This window comes from Sturnira hondurensis, unplaced genomic scaffold (genome assembly GCF_014824575.4).
Source record: "Sturnira hondurensis isolate 20B ecotype Veracruz unplaced genomic scaffold, ASM1482457v3 Scaffold0006413, whole genome shotgun sequence".
Classification (NCBI taxonomy): Eukaryota; Metazoa; Chordata; class Mammalia; order Chiroptera; family Phyllostomidae; genus Sturnira; species Sturnira hondurensis.
The window spans coordinates 11,924,665-11,938,337 of NW_028079044.1; the positions used below are offsets into that span (position 1 = coordinate 11,924,665).

Below are 13,673 nucleotides of genomic sequence, written 5' to 3' on the forward strand. Positions count from 1 at the left end.
CTTGGGAGTGGCGCCCCTGTGATAGGCACTCGGATCAGCCAATGAGGTTCCCCTGATGCTCAAAGGCTTACCCGCGGAGGTGGGCGGGGCAAGCGTGGTGCCTGACCAATGGCGGCAGGGCGGACGGAGGTTTAGCCGCCGTGGGTAGGGTTAGTGTGAGAGGTGCGGCGGGGGAGGTAATGATGATGGTGGCGGAGGAGGAAGGCGGGGGTGGGGGTGCTGGGCACTGAGCGGCTGCTCTGGCAGGGTTTTGTAGGGTGGGGGGCGGCCGCGGGGAGACTCCGTCCGGGAGGGGGCGGGCGTGAGGCGCGAGGTCCGCCGGAGGGGCTGCAGACCCCCGGCTCCTTCCAGCGCCACGGCTGGCTCCGCTGTTCCATGTGGCTCCGGCGGGGATGGAGGACTCGGTGGCGGCGGCGGCGGCTGCTGCTGCTGCGGCGGCGATGGAGGAGCGGCGTTGAGGAGGGTACGGGGCCATACTCAGCCCGACAGCGGGATTAGAGGCTTGAGGAGGGGGCGGGAGTGGACGTGTGTTTGGGCTGGGGCTCAGGGACCAGGCTGGGGTCTGCTGGCATTGCCTGGGTGTCAGGGACCGCGGGCGAGCCTCTGCCTGCCTCCTCTCGGGGGCCGGGGTCTGGGCTCTGTGCGTGAGTAGAAGAGGCTCCGGCGTTCTGTTCCCTGAGGATGGGGGAGGGAAGGCACCGCACCCTGCACCCCGCACGGTTCACTTGCCCTGCTGGTCATTGCTTCACGCCCAGTCAGGAGTTTCCTTTTCCCTCCGTTTGGCAGTGAAGGTGAAGGAGAGCCCAGGTGGCCTGGAGCCGGGACGTTCCCCTCCCTGTGCCTGGAGATTTCTCACCACTCCTCTTTCCCCATCCATTTTCCCCTCCGACCCAACAACAGCATTCCTTCTGGCTCCTTAATTTGTTCCAAGCAAACATTCTAGGACTCGAGGCTGTTAATTATCGGATGAAAAACAAAGTTTATTTAAAAATACTCCACTTGTCCCTCTCACTGGCCGTGGACATTAAACAGCATCCCTACACTTACTTTCCCGCTCTGCTCGCCCTTCTATGATGCTAGAAGGGGGAGGTAGAGGCCTTACTTGCGTCTGTGGGTTGGTGTTGATGCTGATTACCTGATGTGCTGCTCCAGCATCCTCCGTGTGAATTGTCATTTTTTCCTTGGTGTCTGGTATCCTTGATGTTACTGGCTTTTGAGGTTGGTGTTTTGTTTCATTGTTTGAAAAACATGCAGAGAACTGGGGTTGTCTGTTGCAGTGTTATCTAACATGGGTGGTTAGCCACTTGTCATCCTTCTTTCCTCATATTTTTTCTTTGTTTTGCTTTTCAGTTCTCCAGAATACACGTGATATAGCCCCTGAGGTGTCTCCATGAGGGAACCTCCACTCACTCATCCTGTCATGTATATCACACTGTTCTTGACTGGGCCATTCATCTAAGATGGGATTTACCCTGTGAAACAGGGAGAAGACTTATGGACCCCAAACATCATTTCAAGTTGTAGTTGAGTTTTTAAAAGTACAGACATACATGCAAAGCTTTTTTGCGTTGGACCCTCTGCTTTGTTAAAGCTGCTGTGTTGCTCACTCAGAACTGCTCCAGTGTATTGACTAATCATCATGGCTTCAGTTTGGAAGAGACTGCAGCGTGTGGGAAAACATGCATCTAAGTTCCAGTTTGTGGCCTCTTATCAGGAGCTGATGGTTGAGTGTACCAAGAAATGGTAAGACTCGCCTTGGGGTAGAATTTGTTTTGCTCTGGCCTAAACTTTGCTTCTTCTGACAACGGATTTACCTTTCTGTGGTGTACAAGTGTGTAGAAGAAGGGAGGGGTGCAGATTACTCTAACGAGTAAGGTGTGTACTGTTGCTGCTGGCACCATCCCTTTGGGTTTTAATTATTGTACTTCAAGATGGCTCAGTGCTGTAACTGTGAGAGAACATCACTAATGTTGGAAAAACTTTGCTTTTTATAATTTTAAGGATGCAAAGAATGGCTATTGAAATATTATGAACATATCCATATGCTTTAATGTAAAAATCTGTACTCTTATGGGGTGATGATAATCTGTGTTATTTTTTCCTAGATTATTTCCCCTTAAGATAAAGAATGTTTTGTTATTTGAATAATGGAATGCCAGTCCACATAATCTTAGAAATTCTTTTTGTTTTATATATGCTTAGGCAACTGTGTTTTATTTTAATTGCCTAATGGGATACATTTCTTGGCAGACTTAAGGAAGCAATTAGTAGTGCTGGTCTGTGACTTGCTTCTTTCCACTTGAGCAAAGTAAATTTAGGGCTTTCTTTTCAATGCCGTCAGTGATAAGCAAGAAGAATTCTTATTTAGTGAGAAAAAAAGTTAAGCAAAGAGTCCTTTGGGTTTTGATTTATTGCAGTGATTAAGCAGTATTAATGCAAAAATAAGTTTATTTCATTGTCCACAGTACTATAATTTCATGTCTATATTAACTTCTTTTTGAAATTATTTTTATTAGATGAAAAAAATAGCTTGCTCTAGTCCAGAACTCTTACATATATTTGAATATTTATTTGGAAACTAGTTTCTGAGTGCTTTTCTCTTGAACTTGTTAGGAATGCTGTTTATGTGTAACTCAAGAAATGTATGTACTGGTTACCTACTTTAAACTAATTAATGTGGCTTTAGAGTTGAATATGACATAATCCTCACCCTCCAGGAGCTCATAGTTCAGGGTAATGACAGTCATGTAAATAAATTTACTGTGATAGGTGCAATAATGTAAATATATATGGTGTCAGGATTTTAATCTGTCTCCATCATTTCAGAGTTTGGATATCCTTGGGGACAGGTTGTATAGTTATCTGTGGTTTAGTTTCCATATCCATAAATGTAGTAATGGTACTATTTCATAGGAAGGATTATTTGAAGATTAAATGAGTTAATACATGTAAAGTGCTTGAAACAGAGTCAGGCACACAGTGAACGCCCAACAAATGTCATTATTAGTAAGTTGCCAGAGGAAGAAATATGTATCTACTCAAGAGTTGGGGGTAGGGTCTTGGGATGCCTTCCTGGGATCTGAGCTGGGTTTTGAAAAATTCATAGTAGTTGGCCAGGAAGCCCAGGGGGAAGAAATGAAAGATATTTTAAACTGAAAGAGCAGTCTATCCAAAAACATGGGGGCATTAAATAGTGCAGGGTGTGCTGGAAATTAAAGCAGTGTAGTTTGACTTACAGCACTGGATGGGGGTAGTGCGGTGGACTGTGATGTTTGAAAGGCAGGCAGGACTCAGATCTTGAAAAGGTGTATGCTGTTATACGTGGGAACATAACTGAAAGTTTTTGAGTGGAAGAGACCTTAGATTGGCATTTTGGAAAAATCACTTGATATCATAGAGTGAGTATCATGTAAGTATCATAGGGGAAAGGGTGACTGGAAGCAGTGATATTAGGGTAGCTGTTGCAATTGATAAGATGAGGAAAAAGGGTTAGACTTATGGCATTGACAGAGCAAATGGAGAGAATTAGGCCCAGGGAACACTTAGGACATAAAATGGATAAGACTTGGTGGTCATTTCAGTCAAAAGTCTGAAAAGGATGGGGTTAAGGGAGAGGGAAAGGTCCAAGTTGACACCCAAGTTTCTGGTTTGGATGACTGGGTGTACTACTAACCAAGCTAGAGGATACATGAGGAAAATCCAGATTACTAGTATTTCTTAATTTGCTGGTATACTGGGGATATCAATTTAAAGGTGGTTAAACTAAAATCCCTTTTCCTAAGTGAAATACAACATATCAGGTGATTCTTCAGCCACAAAATCAGTTTCTTCCCTCCAGTTTGCAGCATCCCAGGATTTTTTCCTTGAGAAGTATTGTTATTGTTAATGTGACTCAAGGTGAAAATTAAACTTGATTACAATTGAATATATGGCTTGATCATTTTTAGGGGTTGCCATTATGGCACACCTGTTAAATTAGATCCTTATGATGATAGGATCTGACCTTAACACTACAAACATTGGGATGTTCTAGAATATTCAGAGATTAGTTCTAAATATTTTGGTTTTTTCCTCTCTCATTTAGCAGTATAGTTTAATGCTAACAAGGTGACTCAATAACATTTGTTTGATGTACTAGAATTTTATTTATAAGTGGATGCTTAAATAGAGCTTTAAAATCTTTTTAATATATAAAAATTTGTTGTAGTGACTTTTATTTCTTTTGCCTTACTTTGCATAGGGTCTTGTGATAGATACAGATTAGGCCAAATTTCTGCACTTTTATCCTGTAGTTTACTTTCTTCTATTTCTTTCTTTTTTTCCATTCCTCATTTTGATCTTTGCAAGAAGTCTTAAATTGCTGGAAGTATGTTTGCTGAATTGGAAACTGTTTAAAGGACATAAGAAAAAATAGACTTGGGCACATAGTAAGAAAAATTTTTATCAGTTACTTTTATATTTAGGTACTATTTTGAGGGGTATGGAAGAATAAAAGGTGAAGAAGGAAATTTAGAGATGCCAGTTGAATGAAAGAAAGAGATGTCAGTAATAGCATTGAAGATAAATTGCGAGTATTAAGAGGATATGAAAATACATTTGTTACAAATTAGAGAAGGAATAAACTATAAAAAAAGAATAGTCAGCATTCTATTGGGGTTGTGCCTTTGGAGGTAGCCTGTGTCATTGCCTTTTAGAGCCTGCTGTTGGTGCTTCTCCTTCTTCTTCTTCTAATCCTCACCTGAGGACATTTTTTCATTGCTTTCAGACAGAGAGGAAGTGGGAGGGAGGGGAAAGAATTGATTGGCTGCCTTCTCCTGTGTGCCCCAACTAGGGATTGAACCTGTAAACTTTTGGTCCACAGGACCAAAATGTAAATGAGCCACATTAACTAGGGCTGGAACCTCTTAACATCTCTTCTGAGATGCACAACATTTGCTGTAACACCCAGGACCTGTTAGAACTGCTCTCATGCCAGGCCTTGCTCTAGACTTACTGAATCAGAAACTGCTTTTTAATAAGATTCACAGTATGCATATTAAAGTTTAAGAAAGTATTTTAAAGTGATGTTTTAAACCTTACCAAGTGCCCATTCATTACTTCAAGATAAAGTGTATTTAAAATACACTGACTTCTGCATGAATTTGAAACTCAAAAGAATGAAGATGAAACTCAAGGGATTCAGAAAAGGCATAGTATGTTGATGGAATAGGGAAATGAGAATCAGGGCATATTTTCCAGTGGAGAATATGTTATTTCTGTGATTATGGAGAGGAGAAACTTTTCCCCATTTTCTTTTGTCAGGGCCATAGGCTATGAGCCTAGATAAGACATGTAACAGGATGAAGATAAGGGTTTGTGGAGGTCATCTTTTGAGATGTAGGCCATGAGTAAACTCACAGTATTTTGCTTCTTGATCAAACGATGGATTCTATACATTAGAGGGTTTGGGATTTCTGCTTTCTCTTTGTTGCCATTTATAGTATTTTGCTTTTGTTCTGGTTGATGCAGTGTGAGTTCCCTTAGTTCAACAGGGTCCACTTTCTGATTCTTTCATGGTGTAGTGGTTCTAGAATTTGGGTCAGGAACAAAAGCCAGAATGACTTTTACTCATCTGAGAGAAGGACCCTGTACTTTGAGGTCCTTTTCCTCATTACTTCTTGATTGTCAGGTAAAAAGGCTCTGGCAAATTTGGAGTTAATAAGAGTTTATATCCACTGCTCATATTGTTGTCCCCAAGTCATTTAATTATTAATCTCATTTAACTCACGTAGCTGTTGGCAAGTGGTGAGACTGGCCACTGGGGATGAGTTCAAGAGAAAGAGACAGTGTTCTTTTGTATCTTAGTTTATTTCTTATCCTATTCATTTATCACCTGCAGGCCTTTAGATTTCTGAGGGAAGTCATTACTATATGAGCCCTTAATGGCTGTTCAGCCATGAAAGTTGGCAAGTTGTGGTTATGATAATTTAGGTTGCAGAATTCAGTTCTGATAGGACCTCCCTAATATATGATAAGAACCATTATCTACCAGTATGTATTTTAGTATTCTGTGTATGTCTGTCTCACCTAAATATATGAACATATTTTTTTTTTATGTTCCATATAAGTTTTAGTTATGGTATTCAAAAAGTATTTACAATATGATACATTTTTCTTTAAAAAGGCATAAATATATATGTTTTTGACTTTTTGTCATAAGAATTCTTGTTTTTAAATATAGTTTTAATTTAACTAAAACTTAATTAAGCTTTAATTAATTTACTTTAAAAATAGATAATACAATCACATGGCTCAAAATTCTAGAGATATAAAAATGTGTATAAATATCCCTGAAAGTAACTCCTCATTTTTCCCATTATTCCACCCCTTTGCAAACCTTCTGACCTCAGGATTTGAAAAATAAATAAAGTAGCTGTTTTCAGTGCTTAAGTTTGTGACACTGGCCTGTTAGATAAAATATAAACTCCTTAATCTGATGTTCTGGGCTCTCTGTAACTGAACCCAATTTAGTTTTCCAGTTGAACATCAGAATACTACATGTACTTTAAGTATTAACTTGAATTTGTGAAGTCCAAATTACATTAATAATTACTTATTCAGATCCATTTCTTCACATGGATTAAACAAGCACTTCTTTGTTGACCATCTTTGTTGGTCATCTTTGTTGACTGTGATAGAGGTATATCAATTTTGATATGAAGAACCTATGTTTGAAATACATTTTTTTAAAAAGAAAAAATAATTAATTGGAAATAGGCTTGATGTGTTTTAGGAGTTTCTGGAAGATCAATGTGTCTGGAACCAAGTAGAGTAAGGGGTAAAATGATAGGTGAGGTGGGAGAGGTAGGGGGTGGTGGGGGTCAGATCATGTATGGCCTTGAGAACATGGTAAGGGCTTTTGGATTTTAAGTGTGATAGAAAGCCATTGGAGAGGTATGATATAATATGATTTACATTTTAAGAAGATTATTCTGGATACTTTGTGGACTATTGTCAGTAAAAATGGTAGGGATAGCAGTTAGGAGGCTATTGCAGTAGTCTAAGTAGCAAAGAGGTGATGGTGGAAGTGGTAAGAAATGGTATGATGTACGTAGGTGATAGATGCTACCAGCACACTTTACTGGGGTATAACTTACACATTTATATGCAAAAATACATCCATTTTAAGCATACAGTTTAATAAGTTTTGACAAATTATAAACCTGTGTAACTGGAAGTGACTTTTTTTGAATATATAGTTGACAGGACAGTAGTGGACTAGATATGATACAAAGTGGGAGATGGATCAACAGTGACTATAGTTGTTAAGCCTGAGCAACCAGGTGAATGTAATAAGTTGTTAAGCCTGAGCAACCAGGCTATAGAGATGGGGAACACTTGGGAAGGACAAGGTTTGCCATGAAGGAGAAATGAAGAATTGGTTTTGCTTTTCTTAAAGTTTGGGACATCCAGATGGAGGCCTTAATTGAGCAGTAATGAGTCTTGAGCTCAGGGGAGAGAAGAGGCTGTAGTCACTTAGTATAGTCACACATCGCTTAACTATGGGGACACTTTCTGAGAAATGCATCATTAGGTGATGTTGTGTGAACATCATAGAGTGCATGTACACTAACCTAGTTATTATAGCCTCCACCATACACCAGGGCTATATGATAGTATAGTCTGTTGCTCCTAGGCTACAAACCTGAACAGCATGTTACTGTACTGAATACTTGGCAATTAAAACACAATGGTAAGTATTTGTGTACCTCAATGTAGCTAAACATAGAAAAGATACATTGGAAATATGGTATAAAAGATAAATGGTTCTCCTGTATAAGACACTTACTATGAATGGAGCTTGCAGGATTGGAAATTACTCTGGGTGAGTCAGTGAGTGCTGAGAGTGTGAAGGTGTAGGGTACTACTTTAGACTTTATAAACATTGTTCCACAAGCCCTCCCCCCTTGCTTCCTTCTGACAGGGTCAAGAATAGAACATCGAAGCTGTCAATGGTGCTACATAGATAGGGGAGAGATGTAGGCTGGATTGATTGGAAATATTGAGGATAAACAGTCTGAGTACGGTATAGATCATCATAATAGTGGCTCTCAGGAGAGAGTGAAAGGTGGTCTGCAGATCAGTAGGAATAAGAAATTAAGATGGAAAGGTAAAGGATCATAGGGGTTGTCATGACAATTTGGTTTGGCCTGTCACATGTTGGAGAAGTGGTCTGATCAAGGAACTTTGTAGTATTCATCAGAATAAGAGGATGCTTAATATGGAGGGGGTGTAGAACTGAGGACTCAATATTTTGACTTGGAAATTTGTTTTTGGCTCCATTGACCCTATGTGGTACAAAGGGCTCTGTCTGGCATTGAATCGATGGAAGAAATAAAATTTATTTATGCATTACAACCTGACAGTATTTCCAAAGTACACAGATAGACTGGCTCCACACTCCAAGAAGGCTTTTTTACTAAAGTGGTAGTGGCACTTCATACTTGTAGAGGTAGCTTCTGTGAACCTGTGTCCTTGTATAGGATTTTAGGTCCTTAACAGAGAACCTAGAACAATGTACTCTGGAAATCATGAAGTAGAATTAATTTGCCAGCATGTATGTATGTGTTTGTGTGCACACATGTGCATATGCACTGTGGTGACTGTACTGTTTAGGATATATTTCTTTATGACAGGTTTTATATAAAAGTTTTTTTCCTGTCATGATTTTTAAAATGAACCTATGGAGTAAATTGTATCTTTTGATAGTGTGTCATTCCCTTAACCTTATTTTGGTATCAGATCTTGGCTTATGTATTTTAAAAGTTGATTTTTAAAATGAAATATTAAGTGTTTATGCGAAGAAATTCCACTTTTATAGTTTTATTTCACATTAGTTGTGCAATTAGATGCTCAGAGAACTTTAAATGTACTATTGATGCATCAAATACGTTCCTTCTAATTTTGTGGAAAATTGTAACAAGAGAGTCACTGAAGTAGTTCATTGCATGATATAAAAATAGTCCAGTGTGCTAAAGGAAAAATTGTTCAAGCATTTTGAACTGAATGCTCAATGGGGATGTTCATATTCTGCACAAGGACTTTTGCGTATTTTTTAAAAGGAGTAGGGACTGTGTGTGTGAAATGGAGGCAGTGAAATTACTACAGGCTGCACCTTTGTCTTATTTCTCACTGTTATAGTGATATTTTTAGACAGCTTTGGTAATAGATGCCTCAAGATTTTCCTTGATAAATTGGAGATATTAAAATGTTTCCTGGTGTTATTTTTAAAATACTCTTTAAATAAAAACACTTAAACATGACTCTTATACCTCAGTAACAATAAAAAAGATTGACTTTAATGCATTGAAGTTATCACTTTAAAAATTGGTACTCTTCCTATATCCAAAAGAGTTTGTCAGCTTCAGAATTTGGAATAACACTCTGCTGACTAATTTGGTGATATAAATAGAACAGATAGTATTAGAGGAGCTAGAGTGCGTGTTACCAGGCACTTAACAGGAGTTACCATTGGGTAGTGGGTTTGGTTCTGAGTTTACTGGCAGCTGAGACGTGTTGGCTCACATAATATTCCCTTTGGCTAAAGAAAATACCCGAACTCATTTGCAATGACTTTTCTTAGAACTTAATTCAGAGATGATTTTTATTATGAAAAAAATGTATGACATTTGAGGTAAAGTCTCTACCTACAAAAGACTCAGACTGCTAAACTGAATAGTGTTTATGTTGCTATGATATGTAATTTTAAGAAAGACCCTGTATGAGAGAATATGGTTGAGCAACCTCATTTTCTGTTTATCTAATTTAAATTAAGGGTACAACTTATTTTAGAAGGATGGGTATGTAACATAAATCAAGTTCTGTGCTCTCCAGTTTGGAAACAACTAACCACATCTGGCAATTTACATCTAAATTTAAATGAACTTAAGTTAAATTAAAAATTCAGTTCTTCAGGCACATTAGCCACATTTCAAGTGCTCACTAGCCACATACAACTAGGGGGCTAGCATATTGGACAGTGCAAATGTGGAACAGTTCCATCATCACAAAAAGTTTTACTGGACAGTGTTGTTTTAGCTATTTCCTCTCAAACTGACTGATTTAAGAATCACCATGGCACTTTGCAAATATGGAGAATTCTATGCCCATTAGAAAGCCCTAATTTTGGTAGGTCTGGAATGGTGTTGGCAAATCTGTCATTTTAGAAATTCCCCTATTGCTTAATATCAGCAAGCCAGGTTTTAGAACTGCCATATTTGTTTCTTTCTCAATAATCTATCAGAAGTAAAGCTTTGGTAGATCCTGAATGATAATTCCTGTTGGTACTCCAGACACGTTCATTGAGTCAAAAATTTGAATATAATTTTCTTCCTTTGGTTCAGTTGTTTTGTAGTGTGTGTGTGTATTAGAAGTGAGAGCAGTATACTTCAGTATGTCACATGTAAAGATTACAAATTACTATAAGCAATTTAACAGCTTCATTTATTCATTAAAAAAAAAAGATTGTCTTCCGTAGAAGCCGGGCCTATTGGGGGTGAGAGTCAATAAAGATAGAATAATTTTTTAAAGCAAAGTTTTGAAAATTCTCAAATATTTGCGCTGTTATTATACTTCCAGGCAACATATCTGGATCTACTGATTTTCTTTTTCCTCTAAAGAATGCCTTAATTATTACTCCAAGTTTTCTATTGCCACTGCCTTGGTGGCATCTTTTGTCATCTTTTGCCAAGGCCCATGGTTCCCAAACTGTACTTTGGAGCTGGGCAGGCACTGCAGAGAACTCACAGATGTGCCAAGAGATTCTTAAACATTTTGAGGGAAAGAGCCACGACATCTGTTGGAAACCACACAAACTACTAACTTGAGGGTGGTTTATTTTCAAAATTAGATTCCTACATTCCTTTCAATGCTACCATATTTTTACGAAGCGGAGTTTTTAGTAGGTGCTATGACAGAAAGCAAGTACTATGTGAAAATCCGTATGGAAGTAAAAAAAGAGGAAGGCAGTGTCCAATCCGATTCTAAGGTTTGAGAAGCTGTGCATTGCCTACCTGACACAGTTGTTAAGTTAGGACATACATCTTTCTCAATCTGTTTGAACCTGACTACTTAATAAACAGAATGGTTAGGTATGTCTTTTTGGCCTGTGAAAAAATTACTGACATGTTATGGGTCTTACAAACCCAGAAAGATTGCGACTCTCTGGTGTAGGGTTTTGTGATAGTCTTCAACACTTTCCTAGCCCTTTCTGGCCCTTTGTCTATGTTACCGCCACAGCTATCCTTCCATAATGAACCTCCAGAGTCCCCCTTGTTTATAGGTACTGTTAATGTAGTAATTTGAATCTTTACAGTCTATATTCTGTTTTACTAGTCTTCTTCCAACAATCCCTGCTAAGTTTCCAAAATCTTGTTTCCCTGAAAATGATCTTTCCTCTGTATCCCCTTCCAAAAATCATTCAATGCAAAGAGAATGTAGTAACATTCTATCTCAGAGTAACTTAATTGAAACTAAATTTATTCCTACAGTAAGTGGGTTTAGAAATGAGTTTAATGGTTCAGTTTTAATTTGAAGAGTACTCTAATATACAAAATAGTGTTTTAGAATGTGATTCTTTCATTTTTAAAACTTTTTATTGAAATTATTTTAGGCTTACAGAAGAGTTGCCAAGATAGTATAGAAGTGGAACTGCTGGGTCATGTGGTAATTTTATCTTTTTGAGGAACTGCCAAACCCTTTTCTGGAGTGGCTGCATCGTTTTAGATGCCCACTAGTGATGTATGTGGTTTCTTCACATTCTCACCAGCATACCTTATTGTCTGCTTTATTTTAGCTGTGCTAGTGGGTGTAAGGCAGTGTATCACGGGGGTTTTGATTTACATTTCTCCAGTCACTGGATGATGTTTAGTCACAATCTTTTCTTGTGTTTATTGGTCATTTGTATTTTATTTTTGAGAAATGAGTATTCTGATCATATGCACATTTTTAAATTGGGTTATTTATATTTTTGGCATTGCATTGTAAGACTTTTAAAAATATATTTTAGATACTAGACACTTACCAGATAAGTGATTTATAAATATTTTAACTCAGTGACTTATCTTTTTACTTTCTTGGTGGTGTGTTTTGATGCTCAAAAGTTTTAAATTTAATTAAGTTTATTATATCTATTTTTAAAATTTTATTAATTATGCCTTAGTGTTGGGTATAAGACTACTGGTATTTTGAGTTAATTTTTGTGTATAGTATAAGGAAGGGGTCCAACCTCATTTTTTGTTGCATGTGAATATCCAGTTCTAGCACCATTTGTTGAGTCTGGGTATATTTTCTTGTTTCTTTTTGCACAAATGAGTGGGTTTGTGTACTTTTTACCCTTATTTCTTCCTTTTTACACAAAATGGGTATGGGAATACTATGGTTACTCAGCTTCACTTTGCTTTTTCCTTAACAATACATCCTGGAATCATTCCATATCATTTCACAGAGATCATGATCATCTAATAGAGATAAATTATTATTACCTAAAGCCCATAGTTTGCATTAGGGTTCACCTTTTTGTTGTGCACCTCTTGGTTTTAACAAATATATAATGACATGATTCCATAATAGTATCATACAGAATAGTTTCAATGGCCCTAAAAATTCCCTGTATTCCACCTGTTTATTCCTTTCCTCCTTTTCTGAATCCTTTGCAACCACTGATCTTTTATTGTCTTGATAGTTTTGCCTTTTCCAGAAAGTAATATATTTGGAATTATATAATATATGGCCATTTCAGATTGGGTTCTTTCACTTAGTAATATGCATTGGAAGTTCCACCATATCTTTTTGTGGCTTGATAGCTAATTTCGAGCACTGAGTAGTATTACATTGTATGGATATACCACAGTTTGTTTATCCATTCATCTATTGAAGGACATCTTCGTTGTTTGTTGCTTCCAAGTTTTGGTAATTATGAATAAAGCTGCTGTAAACATTTGTGTACAGGTTTTGTGTAGAACACAAAAGTTTTCAACTCATCTGGGTAAATACCAAGGAGCACAATTTCTGTATCATATGGTAAGCATGTTAGTTTCCTAAGAAGTTGTGAAACTGTCTTTCAGAATGCCTGTATCATTTTGTATTTCCACCAGCAATAAATGAGAGTTCCTTTTGCTCCATGCTCTCGTCTAATTTTGAGATTGCCAGTGCTTTGAATTTTTGCCATTCTAGTAGATGTGTAGTGGAAAATCAAAAATCTCATTTTGATTTGCAGTTACCTGGTAACATATGATTCTGAACATATTTTTATATGTCTATTTGCTATCTGTATATATATCTTCTTTGATGAAGTGTCTAGATCAGTTGCCCATTTTTAAAATTGGGTTATTTTCTTCGTGTTGAGTTTTAAGGATTCTTTGTATATTTAGGATACCGGTCCTTTGCTAGATACATGTGTTGCAAATATTTTCTCCCAGTTTGTGGCTTGCCTTTTCTTTTTCTAAACAGCATCTTTTACACAGCATAAAATTACACATAAGTGGTAATTTTAATAAAGTCCAACGTACCAACTTTTTTTTAAATGGAGTATGCTTTGGTGTTGTGAAAGTTGTGAAGTCTGTATCCAGATTCATTCCAGCACAGTGTGTTGAAAAGACCATCCTTTCTTCATTGAAGAGCCTTTGTTCCTCTGC

The 13,673-nt window shown here is 37.8% G+C and overlaps 1 protein-coding gene across 1 annotated transcript in view; it reads left to right on the plus strand.

Moving 5' to 3' along the window:
• The first annotated feature begins 274 nt into the window (after window positions 1–274).
• EHBP1 (EH domain binding protein 1) overlaps window positions 275–13,673 on the plus strand; it is a 361,085-nt gene continuing 347,686 nt past the window's right edge. The window contains exons 1-2 of the mRNA XM_037049039.1: window positions 275–463; window positions 1,351–1,743. Of these exons, the coding sequence (XP_036904934.1) occupies window positions 1,640–1,743 (104 nt within the window). The 5' untranslated portion in view covers window positions 275–463; window positions 1,351–1,639. The remainder of the gene's footprint in view (window positions 464–1,350; window positions 1,744–13,673) is intronic.